Raw genomic sequence first — 14,286 nt, 5'->3', positions numbered from 1 at the left:
AAAAGAAGCAATATTCATCCTTCCAACATAGTCATTATATTGAAGAGTTCTTAAAAGGGAGATTATTCTCTTAATAGGTTTTAATTTGTACTTTTCATATTAGTTTTACAATATATATGATTGTATGTCGTTTAACCAAATCATATCAAATATTATGCTTCTTTTATTATATAGTTTTCTTTTTTATTTGATTTATCACCACCAATGTTTTCAATGATTAGCTACAATCTGCACGATATCATGTAGAATAATCAGGGGGCGCCATACTTATTATTTGGATTCCAACACTTTTAGCAAGGAGAAGTAGCTCTTAACTTTAATTGTAGAATAATCAAAGCCTAAAGTTCTGTTTTTGATAAATAATATTCATTTACATAGATACAATATTTATTTTAACATCATTGCTATGTTTTAATAGTTTTCTTCTTCATATACACAATTTTATTGATTGGCGTACAAAAATTTTATTGATTGGCATACAAAATATGTACACTAAACTAATAAATATATAAATGTTACTTCGAGGAAATTACTATATGTGGTTTGATTATATTCGTCGAATATTTGATTGTAACTTAGTACATAAATGTACTTCAAGTAATTTGAACATACTTTATGTGTCTTGAAAAAAGAAAATATTCATTGCCATGGAGTAACGAAGAGACAGCCAAGCTAGTCATTGAGGTGCCAAACAAAATTTTAATTGTGATTTATGATCTTATTTTTACTTAAAATGATGTTGAAGCTGATTGTTAAAAAGAAAAGGTTAAAAATAATACTACTAAAAAAGAAAGAAAGAAAAATTATCTGCATTTTAACAAAAATATTTCAGAACTTTGAATTAAATAACTTAAATCTTTATATTAATAAATAAAGTCTTTACAACAACATTCAAGCTAAATGTATTGCAAACACGGACTGACATCTTAATATCTCATATAAATTGAATATAAATTGAGACGAAAGATATAATAGGGGAGAATCAAAAGGTGGAGGTGCCATTGCATTCGAACGTCTCAATCGAAACTCATACATGTACATATGAATGAGAAAATGTAGAGATATAATTCTAAATATAGTCCTTTACACCCACAATAACGTTCTGTAATAATGTTAAGTGTTTGTAATGCCAATAATCGGGAGTCAAATTTTTACATTCATGCATGCCAGTTCGTTGTATTAATATTTTCATTAAAAACACATTTTTTGATCTATGATGTTTTATTGTATGTTGGTTAGTAGCTTCTAAGGATTCAAACCAAACTAGACATATTTTTTTGACAAAACATAGTGAGGTTAATCTTTTTAGCTATTGATATAGCTTACTCAAAACGTTATATAAACGTTATATACATTGTTCTTCAAAATAGTATGATATATAACGTTATATACATTGTTCTTCAAAATAATATGACATCAGAAACTTGCAAATCATGGATATGCCTCTAAATATAAATATGTAACTATATTTTTATAATTGACAAAACAATCACTTACCTCTAAATATAAATATATAACTATATTTTTATAATTGACAAAACAATCACTTCATATTAACCTTAGAGGGTTGGTAGTATATCAGGAGTTGGACCAATCCCTATTTGTAACCAAGAAGAGCCACCATCTAAATTTACATCTTTAAGGTTACTCAACTTTGCTTCTTTGGACTTTATATCTTCTTCCCTACTCAAAGAATATTTGCACTTGTGATTTTGATTTTCATTTTGATTAATATCAACTTGTTGGTCTGTCCATAGCTGGAGAGAGCTTTTTGGACTTTCCTGTTCAAATGGATTACTATGTAATTTCAACCCAACTTCAGCTGGATTGCCTAGTTGTGCTGGAAAATTTAGATCGAGCGGTTGATGATGGTTGGTAAATATAGGTTTGTTGTATAGTACTTGTTCTTGATTATGATATTGGATTTCTTGAAAAGAAGGAATAAAAGTAGTCTCTGGTATACTTGATGTTAGCCAGTGACACCTTTTGTGGCCGCCCAAGGCTTGGCCAGATGAAAAGACTCGCTGGCAAATCGAGCATTGATGCACCCTCGATCTCTTTCTTGAAAACGAGCTCGAAGATGGAGATTGGGATTGTGAAGAGTTAGATTCTTGATGCAAAATTAAATCACCAGTAGAGATCATCAAGTCTTCATCGATGTCATTATCATCGTTATTGCTGTTTGTGGTGTCGTCATCGTCAACATCGAGTTTTGCAGCATAACACCCTTTAACTTTCTTGTGACTCGCTCTATGTCCCCCTAAAGCTTGGTGGGAATTAAAAACTTTCTTGCATGCTTTACATTGAAACATGCCCTTTTCCACTTCTTTAGCCTTGTTTCTAGACTCGCTGTTGTTGTTGTCATCGGACAAATCACAAGATTTGCTCGATAACATGACCAAACAATTCGCGAGATCTTCTTCTTCTCTTGAAGAATGTTGTTTCTCTTTACCATCGCGGCCATAATAATACTCCGATTTTTCAACATCCACTCGATCATCACTTGTTGATCGATTATTGCCTGCCACCAATCGATTAGAATTAGTACGAAGATTATAAGAGTGCTTCTGACTCTCTGATTTATCCCTTCTAAAATTATTGATCGTATATTTTGGTTCACTAACTTGTTCCCCATAGTTTCTATTATTGTTTTCCCCAGCAGCTCCATGAGATCTCATGTGCCCACCTAGTGCTCCAGCACTATTAAATCCCCTCTTACATACTCTACAATAGAGTATAACACTTGATGGTTCACTTTTTTGGCCATTATTTTCACTCATTTAATGAATATAAGTGTTTGGGAGTAATGTGTTTGCACTCTTAGTACTATTGGTATAAATAAAGAATTATTAGTTAGTGACAGTAACTAAGTTTTCCTAGTTTATAGTTGGAGTTAGTTGGATGTGGATGAGAGTTAAGTGAGTGAGAGAGAAAAATGAGTTTGTTACAAGTGGAAGGTTTTGGTTATGTGTGGTTGGAAGACTATTTCTAAATCTCTTGGTTGTAGGGTTAGTGTTTTTTCAGTCAATTTTTACTTACATAAGATTACATATTGTACATTGTATGTACATGTGCACTAAAAAGGAAGAAAAAAAGTGTCATTTTAAGGTAATTATATAATTAACTAGCCTAGATGAGTATATCATATAGTTTGAAGGCTTCAAATAAAAACTTTTGATGTGGCTTACCCATAAATAATTAAAGTGAATGAAAATAATGAAATAAGAATGACCAAGGTTCAATATCAAATCATAAGTTTTAGGATAATAGTTCCTTACTCCTTTTTATCAATTGTTTAAACTTTGGTTGACAGGTTTATTAAGTATTTGTGCTAATGAAAGTGTAACAAACGGCCCCGATATGTATGCATGTTGGATCCGAAATTACTATTATGAAAAATTAAGAGATAATGATAAAAAAACATACATAAAGTATTCGATTTTCGTGTTTTATACCTGAGTTATTTTCTACCTGCACTATCACCTGCTATTATCAACGTGTTGATGCACACTCAAGCAATGGTCCCTACGGTTGAACATTATCCTATTAGGACCACTGCTTGAGTGTGCATCAACACGTTGATCGAAAACAAACATAGCTACCCAGCCCTCCAATCAGCAAGGTAGGACATACAATTGTTTTGAAATAACTTTAAGAATTATTTATGAGAAAAATAACCAAACATTATATTCATTAAGACATACAATAATTTTTATGAGATATGTATATAATTTTAAAGTGAAAAAATTAAATAAACAATCTCTCACATGGATTCTCAATTTGAAAATAAATAAATTCTTTTAATATTAATATCTAATTATTGGGCGTGTGGAGATCACGGGCTAAACACCACAAGTATTAATAACTAATGTAAACCATATGTGCATTTATACATTCATTTGATGTGGTTGGGAGACTCTTTCAACCTTTTATTGTTACAGCAGTTAGTATTTTTTAGTCAAATTTACTCGCACAAAATCACAATATTATAAGTTGTAAGTTGACTATTTTATTCCATTAGTACGGATAAATAAGACAAATCTAAAAGAAAAGTAACTCATGGCAAATTCAAATTAAATTAATTACAATTACCTATCAGGAAAAAAATAAGTATATTGATGTTCACGTGAAATCGATAAATTGATTCAAAAATTCTATATAGCAATTTTTCGTTAATTATTTATTTAAATATTGATGGACAAAATTATCAAATAGTGCATATATTGATAGGAGATATATAGTAAGTACTCGATGAAATAATTGATATGCTTGTAAATTGGATCGGGTACCTAACCTCCGCTCCTTGACTATCCCACCCTTTGGCACCCTTAAGCATTAATCACAACTCCTGATTCTCCAATTCACCCTCCTTGCATAGTCATATTTTCTTACATTACATATAAATATTTGTGGAATAATATTATTTTTAAAAAATTTTATACTTATTTATCAAACACTAAAACATAAGTAAGCAAATTACTTATTCTTCAAAACAATATATTTTTAAAAAAGCATTTATCGTTCGTACAAAATATAATTCAAGTAGATCATTAATAGAAAACGTGCGTATATATGTGGTTTAATTAAGAAAGTAGTAAGAGAAAAGAAGTGTGTCAGTAATAGAAAACGTGCGTCTATGTACAGTCAATTTATGTGGTTGGGAGACTATTTCTAACCAAAATTACATTATTGTACGTAAAGTTTAAATTTAGTGGACTATTTTAGTTATTAAGGAGACACTAGGAGAAAATTTAAAAGTAAATCATAACAAATTCAAAAGAAAAAAAAAACTAGGGTGATTTTTTCATTTATCAGTTGTCTATGCATAGAGCTATATGGTATTTGGTTGTAGGAAGTAGCAAGCATTTGATGAATTAGAGACTCTCTCTAACTTTTGGTGTTACAGCGGGAACTCGGAATCAAAATAAGTCATTTATTTAATAAATTATCAAAATAAACTAAACATAATAATTTATTATGTTTTATATCTTTTTTTTAACGGCTTGATAACGGAAGTGTACAGTAAAATTTTTGTAAAACGTAACAAATTATTACGTTTTACACGAAAAAAACTCAATATACTATCACGTCACCCCTTTATATCATATCAAGTAAAACGTGATATATTATTATGTTTTACAAAAAACTAGGTAAAACATAATAATTTATTACATTTTATATGATTTGACATAAAGGGTAATGTGATGGTACTCTGAGTTTTTCTTTTAAAAAAATTATAAATTAAAATTTTATAACTTTGTAAAACTTTTATAAATTAAAACTTTTTATTATAAATTATAGTAAACTTTCTATTACATTCTTTTACCAAAAATTTATTTTTTAAAAATATTAGTACTTCATTTTGTCAAATCAAGTACCATCTAGCTTATTTTTTTTTATTTCATAAATCGTATTAAAAAGTTATTTTTAATAAATAAAAAATACGTAATTATAGATTTATTTTATTAATACATAATAAAAAATTACGTTATTTTTTTAAAGGAAAAAGACTCAAATATGCCACTGAACTATCAGAAATGACTCACTTATGTCATCCGTTAAAAGTAGGGCCCATTCAGGCCATCGCCGTTATAAAATTGATTCATCCATGTCATTATTTTTTAACGATGATTTTCTAAAAAATAGTTTTGCCACGTGGCCTCTTATTAGAGGTCCACGTCATTTTTTAAAAGTTTTGATCCATTAAAAAGAATCCACCCGCACTCAACCAATCACCTTAACCCACTTTAATATTACTATTAATTTTGACCCTAGATTTGAACATATATATAATCATTTAGTCTTTGAACATGAAATTTACATACTTGAATACTACGTTTAAAATAATATAAGTTAGAATAGTTAATAATTTAAAATGACAAATAAATAAATTGTGATTAAAAAATAATTTGTTGTGACTCTCGAAACCCGAACATCATCACATAATTTAGGACGAAGAGAATACTACATACATGAAGGACCACAACTTTTAATTAGGAAGAATACCTAAAAATCCCTTCTAAATTTGAATTATAAGTTGTATAATTGAATTATTGGTAGTCTTAATTATTTCATAGATTTGGTTATTTGGTAGCCTTTATACTCTTTAACGTGGACGAGACGTAGAACATAACTTTTTTCATCGTGGGTTGATTCTTTAATAGACACATTAAAGATCCATTAATATACACATAAATAGTGTCTACGTGAGTAGGTACCAAACAACACTCAAAAATATATGGACTGAAAACACCCTACGTACCTGGATGGTGGTTTTTTATTTATTTTATATTTTTTAAAACTCTAACATGCCTAAAATAAATTATGCTCTACGTCTCGTCCACGTTAAAGAATATAAAGGCTACCAAATAGTCAAGTTCACGAAATAATTAAGACTATCAATAATTCAATTATACAACTTATAATCCAAATTTAGAAGGAAATTTTAGGTATTCTTTCTAATTAAAAGTTGTGGTTCTTCATGTATGTGGTATTCTCTTCGTCCTAAATTATGTGATGATATTTGAATTTTGAGAGTCAAAACAAATTATTTTTTAATCATAATTTATTCATTTGCCATTTTAAATTATTAATTATTCTAACCTATATTATTTTAAACGTAGTATTCAAGTATGTAATTTCATGTTCGAAGACTAAATGATTATATATATGTTCAAATCTAGGGTCAAAATTAAGACTAATATTAAAGTGGGTTAAGGTGATAGATTGGGTGCGGGTGAATTCTTTTTAATGGATCAAAACTAATATTTTTTTTACGAAAATGACGTGGACCTCTAATAAGAGGCCACGTGGCAAAACTGTTTTTTAGAAAACTACCGTTAAAAAGTAATGACATGGATGAACCGATTTTATAACGGCGATGACATGAATGAGCCCAACTTTTAACGGATGACATAAATGATCCATTTCTGATAGTTCAGTGACATATTTGAGCCTTTTCCCCTTTTTAAATTTGATCAGGTGAATGTATAATTCTTGATGCCACTTCTCCTACAAACAGACTGAATACTTAAAAATGTGTAGTTAAAAGTTATGTTTTAAAAAATATATTATATTTTAAATCAAAGGGCCACACGCTCATCAAAGAGCTGGTAAAGTTAAAATTTAGGTAGAAAAAATGAATTGAGAAACCAAAAGCATAATTTAGGAAACCAATAAATGTGTCATCAATCAGATCCGTGTAAGATGTGTATACTAGTATCTAAATGATGGTTAATAGTCCCCAAAAGTTCATGGATTTGAACCAATTGAGGGTGAGTTTTTTCTCCAGCAATAAATTCATGAACAGCACCATTGATCTCAAGGGAGCTGCAACCTGGTACCTTGTCTATATATTGGCTTAACATATTCTTCCTTATCCTTCTAGCACTGTCATGTTTACCGGCTGCAACATAAATATTTGAGAGTAGAATGTATGCTCCGCTATGCCTTTCTAATTGCGCAATTCTCTCAGCGGCAGCCTCAGCCTCAGTCAAATCAACAAGTGCATGATTCGCCGAGGCGCTTAGTAATGCCCTCCAAGCTATGGCTTCTTCTGAAGGATCACTCGAACCAGGCATGTTTTGGACTATGTTTCTTGCTTCCTCAAGCAGTCCGGCTCTGCCGAGAATGTCGATTATGCATCCATAGTGTTCACCTTTGGGCTCAATATGATACACATTACACATTAGATTCAACAAATTTAGACCTTCGTTTGCGATGCCTCCATAACTACAAGCGGTAAACATCGAGATGAATGTAATATCATCTGGCCTAATCCCAACGATTTGCATCTCATTGAATAACTTTAAGGCCTTTAAACCATTTCCATTCACAGCAAATCCAGATAACATAGCATTCCAACAAATAAGGTCTCTTTGCGGCATTTCATCGAACAACTTCTCTGCTGTATTCAAACAACCACATTTTGCATACATATCAATAAAAGCGGTCCCTAATTTAACACTCACTGGCATTCTCAACTTCTCCACATATCTATGAATCCAAATTCCAATATCAAGAGAACCCAAATGTGCACAAGCTGAAAGTACACTAACAAGAATTGCCTCATCAGGGTCAATCCCAGTCATTTGCATTTGCCTAAACAATTTTAACCCTTCTTTGAAACAATTATTTTGTACATAACCAGATATCATAGAGCCCCAAACTCCTCTATCTTTCACTAAACATTCATCAAAAATTAGTTTGGCTTCATAAACATCCCCTCTTTTTGCATACCCAGAAATCAAAACAGTCCAAGAAACAACACAACTGCAAGGAATCTCATGAAAAACAAATCTTGCAGCTTCCACATTGTCAAAAGCAGTGTAAAATCCTATTAAAGTATTACCCACAAAAATATCAATTAAGAACCCCAATTTCAAGATTTGCCCATGAACCAACTCCCCAAGATGACAACTTTTCATTCTGGCACAAGCTTTTAACACATAAGGGAGCGTGTAATTATCAGGGTACATCCCAATTTTCAACATATTTTTGTATATCCCTATGATTCTATTGAGTTCACCCTTAAGCAAGAAAGCTTTACACATTGTATTGAAAATGCAAATTGTGGGTTCTTGTGTTTGTTCAAGGATTTTCCAGCCATAAGCTGGACTACCAAGATTAGGATGAGAACAGAAAGCCAATAGCCTACTCAACGCAAAGCTATTTTCCCCAAGTCCACATGTGATTACTTGTCCATGTGCTTGCTTAAGTTGCTTCATATTCCTGCATTTCTCTAGTAGGAAAAGGCATCTTCTTGTGTTTATTGACATTAGCCTTTGCTAAAATTTTCATTTTGAAAGAAAGGGAGTCTTATTGTAGCACAGAGAAAAGGGCATAAATAATCCCTTATCTATAGGATATTATCTAAAAGTTTATTAATATTGATCTTTGGATATTCTTATACAAACAACCGTGTATACTAACGGAAATTCATATACTTCCATTACATTTTCTCTATCACTAATTTCTCAATTATTTCTCTTTTGGACATCTTATTCTTAAATTTTTCTCGTAAGAAAATAGCTTAAAAGTACAAAAAAACAGCAGTTTGCATCAAACTTGATCAAATTACAGCACTAAAATACTCAAAAAGTCACCAAACTACATAGAAAAATTAGATCGAACTATCACCAAACTGCACCAAAAATTATACCAAACTACATTAAAAAAATGCATTAAAAACGTCAATAAGCTAGCTGCACAAAAAACAACATCAAACTGCAACAAAAAACTTTAATACTTTTTTACGAGACTAGAAGGCTGTCTATATAACATGAAACTACTTGATGGATAACCTCGTTAATTTTTGCATTGAAATCTAGTTCAACCTTCAAACTTTTTCAACCACAGAACTAGTTAGGGATGACAATAGAGCAGTGCGGTGCAAATTTTAGACTATGCGGAGCGGTGCATATTTTAGGCTATGTGGGTGTGGGGCGAATTGGAGTAAGTCTTTTTAGTATAAACCACATATATACCGCATAAAGTGAAACTATTTACATAATCTCCCTTGAGATTTTTTCTCTCCCTATTTTGCAAAATATTGTCATACATTCGGATGGTTGTTATACATTCGCCGAATGTAGGATAAATCTGATTTGCCTACAATCATGGGATTGGGGATCAGTAAATATCTCCCTACTCCTTAAATTACGCCATTTAATAACCTGATGTTAATTATTATATGAGTTAAAATAGTAACTGAAATTTGAATTTCAAAAGAAAACTCTTAAACATTACTTCTAATTGTCTTCTTTCTGATTTAGGATTCTGAAAAAAAAAATCTTTGTTCGTGATTTCTTGTGAGAAAAAAAGATGAACATTCCAATATTGTTGCGTCATTTTGGTGTTTGGGAGACGAAAATAAGTTTAAAAGTATACAAAAGTGATGTCATTGTTGTTTCAGAAAGTATTAACTTTTTGAAATTGATTGCGACAATGGTGATGGAATTGGGTATTAACGATGTTCGAAAAAAAATTAAAGTTAAATACATCGTTAATGGTAATTCTTCTTCAATTATCATAAGAAATGATAATGGAGTGAAGGTTTATATTGAGTTGAAGAAACAATGTTCTAGGCTTGTAAATTTTCCGCTCTGTATAATAACTTTCAACAAATCGATTAAGGATATCGAATTTTATAGTGAAACTGGAGCTGTAATGTGTATTGAAGGTAGTGAATCTGATTCAGTTGCTTTAACTGTTGTTGAAACAGAGAATCAGTATTCATTAGACATTCCAGAATTTAAAGTTAATAATTTCATTACTGATTGCAAGAACACTGAAATAAAAGTTAACCAGCTTTATAAGGATAAGCAAACTTTGGTATCGGTTATGGCGAAATATGCAATATCGAATGGCTTTAACACCTATACTAAATGATCTGACAAACAAAGGTATGAAATAAATTATTATTTATTATTTGTAGATGCTGTAAAGGATGTTTTTGATTTGTAATAGCCTTTGTTAATGGAGTTTCATTGTTGACTTCAATTTCTGATTTTTGTTGTTTGCACAAAATGGAGCATATTTACAATGTATATTATGCCATCATACATTCATTTGAATGTATAATAAAACTGTAACAGTTTAATTATGATATTTTAATTCAAATTATTGATTTTATATGTATGTTAATAAATTGACAACACATTTTAAAATGTAACTACACCTATGTGTTACACTGCCGTGTCAAAGATTGCAAATGGGTCATGAAGGTGTATTCGATGAATCATTCGAAAATCTTTATGATAAAGACATTTGATTCGGGACATAGTTGCAACCTGAGTGATAGAGTACTGAATAATTTGGTTGCAATAATAGCTTTTGTCTATGAATTTACTGCACCAAAGTTAATTAATTACAAGAGAATACACATACCTGCAGCCATAATTGAAGAGATGAAGGTCGTCTACGGTGTTGATATTAACTACATGATGGATTGACCGGCAAAACAAAAGGCAATTGTGATGCTTAGAGGTGGACTAGCTGATGGATATCGAAAAATGCCCCATTATATATATACATTGAACCAGGTATATTCTGGATCATACATTTGGATACATAAGGCATTAGATAACGAGTTTAAATACTTGTTTATTGCATTACATCCCATGATTAGGGGGTTCAAATTTTGCCGTCCAGTAGTAGTTGTAGATGGTGCACATTTAAGCGGGCCATATCAAGGAACGTTTGTATCGGCGAGCACTCTTGATGCTGCAGGTATTATAATTTGAAATATTTAGAGAAGCATTTGAAAAATGGAACAATATGTGTGTTGTATCGGATCGAAACGAGAGTATCATAAAAAGTGTGAGTATTGTTTATCCTAATGTTCCCCATCTAGCATGTATTTAGCATTTATGAAAAAATATTTGTAAATATTTTAGAAAAAGCAAAGACAGACTTAGTGACCTGTATTATTCAATGGCTAAAGCTTATAGAAAAGAAGATTTTGATTACATTATGTCAAAGGTTGGAAAGGTTGATCCACAGGTTAAGGAATATCTAGAAGAAACTGAATATGATAAATGGTCTCGATGTCACTCTCCCGTTGATAGAGGTAGAATGTGACCTCTAATATAGCTGAATGTATTAACGGTTGTTTGGTAGAGGCTAGAGTACTTTCTATTTTAGGTTTCCTTGAAGAAGTTAGGATTCTATTCGCTGCATGGAATTGTCAGAATAATGAAATTGCATCTTATACAAACAAAATGCTCGGGATAAGATTTCAAGAAATACTAACTGATAATGGAGTTAAATCGTTGCGGATGACGGTGTGTATTATGATAGTTGAATCTCCTTTATATTTGTTATTAATTTGTATGTTTTTAACTGTATAAAATTATTCATTGCAAACAGGTTAAGGCAGCTGGTAGTTATCTGTGCTATGTGTATGAATCAGGAAGGAGGTATATTGTTGATATTGATCGTGGCACGCGTAATTATTGTCGGTATCAAATTGATGAAATTTCATATGTACACGTAATTGTTGTTTTGAAGAGTATAAATATTGATGTAAAAGAGTATGGACGTTACTGCTCAGAATTGTACAGGCCAAACACCATTGTCAAGACGTATGAACTCCCCATAATTCCTATGCCATACATGAAAGATTGAATTGTTCCAGAATCTGTTGATGCCGAAGAAGTTTTTCCACCCAAATATAAAAGACCTCCTGGGAGGCCAAAAAAAGGAAGGAATTTGAAATCTAGTGAATCACTTACTGCAAGTTCAAATCATTGCGGTAAATGCGGGCGTGTAGGCCACAATCGTAGGATGTGCGATTTCTTCCCAAAAGAAAGTTGAAGATTTTATTTTGTTGTTCTAAATGCTAATTGTTAGTTTGGTTATAACTACATAACATCATTTTGTTTTGTTTTTTGTTGATTTGCTTGTTGAAGTTTATTTTATGTTTTTAATTGTTATATGATTTTTTTATTACTTAATGTTTGACATTTTCGCAATCAATTAATACAGTTTTGAAATATCATATTTTGTGACTTTACTGCTCATTATTGTAACGTATTAATATGTCGTTATAATGTATAATACATTTAATATTAACATATCTTATATATATTATGTTTGCTATACTATTATATATTAACAACATGTATGGTATTAAAGTAAATGCTTTTAAAAAACATAAGAACTGGCGAAATATAAAGTAAACAATTTTGTGTATGAGTATGAATTATACATTAAGATGTATGTATGATATTACAAAATATTCTTGTTTTCTTATCAATAGTACGTCTAATGGCTCATATATTAAGTTTGTTTACAATTTACGATCTACTGTTATTCTTCTTAAATTTTATTGAATACGTCAACATGTATGATGTTATCTAATAAATTTATCAAAAATAATTTGATACCTGTTCAATGTATAATTAACTCATAATATAATTTTAACTTCTTTAATGCTGAAAAAAATACAATATTTTACATATATATAATTCATTAATATGTAATTTGTTGGTATACAGTGTTAGTAATATTAGGTTTGAAAAAATAATTAATTAACAAACAATATAGAATCAGTACAATAAAGTTTATGTAAATGTAAATGTATGTAGAAGAAACACTGCCATCCATATAATGGTGCCTAAAAATCAACATTCAAAAAAACATTACTGCATATAACTGTTTACCATAAACAACTAAAAAAGCAATTAGAATATTTTTAGAAGGTGCTACTCTAAAGTAATAATTGCACTTTCATCAGGTGATTGGAGAAAAGTATTCTTTGGTCTAGGAGGATCGTCATGATCACTCGTATAACCTTTCATTGCCTTCGTCACTCCGTAATGCCATAGTAACGAAGCATACCGTGCACGTTGAGTTGCAGCTACAAACTCACATGAATAGACTTGCTGTCCTTCACTCAATACTTCTACATATGCATCCACAAAGACCCCGCAGTCTCTAATTTTATAATAAAATAAAAGACTAATACGGTTACTAATTTAGCATGATTATATATGTAAAAATTTAAAAAGTAATAGTCACTTACAAACTATCAGACGTTTGTTGTGGAATGTTTTAGACGTATTCAACATCAAATGGGTCGTGACTTATCTCACCAGTTTGCAGACCAAGTTTTTCTTCGTACGCTTTAAGTGTAGACCAATCAATTCTTTTAGTCTTTTCAAAGAAATCACTGTCCGACAAGTAAGCAGGCAGCATGGCTGCTAACTTTCGTATTTCGGTTGGTGGTTCACTTTTCGTTTTGCTTGACAGTGAGTCATACACAAGTATGACTCTCTCCTTTAAAACAATTACAACCAATATCCAGTGATATTCTTTTCCACAGTTAACGAAAACATATACCTCATCAATCAAATGGCATGGTAAACCCACAGGAATGCAGAATTCATTAATTATATTTGTTATAGCGATTTCATTTGAAGCCACAACAACAGATTTTGTGTAGTCTTCTTGCGTGGATATCTGATCTATTTCAACTGCAGGAAAATATCGTTCGTTTGTCTTTTTGATATATGTTTTGAAAAAGCAGCTGGTTGTCGTATAACTATATGTATTACATTGCTGCAACTTTAATTTTTTTCTCAAGTGGTAGAATATCACATCTAAGTGCTACAGGTTAAAAATGGTAAGAATATGTTAAACACTGAAAGAAAAATACATATGTTTTAGTTATTATTATGTATTGTTCAAGAACTCGAATGTATTATCTGTTACCATTACATTTATAAAATGTGATTATACATCACACAACATGTATGATATTTAATCATACAACAGATTCTAAGG

At 30.8% G+C, this 14,286-nt stretch overlaps 2 protein-coding genes across 2 annotated transcripts; both read right to left on the bottom strand.

The window, feature by feature from the left end:
* Positions 1-1,493: 1,493 nt before the first annotated feature.
* LOC107852956 (zinc finger protein ZAT9-like) lies at positions 1,494-2,800 on the bottom strand. Its single transcript, XM_016697988.2, has one exon. The coding sequence runs from the start codon at positions 2,778-2,780 to the stop codon at positions 1,560-1,562; it is 1,221 nt and encodes a 406-aa protein (XP_016553474.2). The 5' UTR covers positions 2,781-2,800; the 3' UTR covers positions 1,494-1,559.
* Positions 2,801-7,139: 4,339 nt separating this feature from the next.
* Positions 7,140-8,845, bottom strand: LOC107852947 (pentatricopeptide repeat-containing protein At2g20540). The gene has a single exon (XM_016697980.2). It carries the CDS (start codon positions 8,775-8,777, stop codon positions 7,188-7,190), a length of 1,590 nt encoding a protein of 529 aa, XP_016553466.2. The 5' UTR covers positions 8,778-8,845; the 3' UTR covers positions 7,140-7,187.
* Between the last annotated feature and the right edge of the window lie 5,441 nt (positions 8,846-14,286).

Source organism: Capsicum annuum, chromosome 1, assembly GCF_002878395.1.
Source record: "Capsicum annuum cultivar UCD-10X-F1 chromosome 1, UCD10Xv1.1, whole genome shotgun sequence".
NCBI lineage: Eukaryota > Viridiplantae > Streptophyta > Magnoliopsida > Solanales > Solanaceae > Capsicum > Capsicum annuum.
Note: the sequence above shows the minus strand (reverse complement) of the source record. Positions and strands in the feature narration are given on the sequence as shown.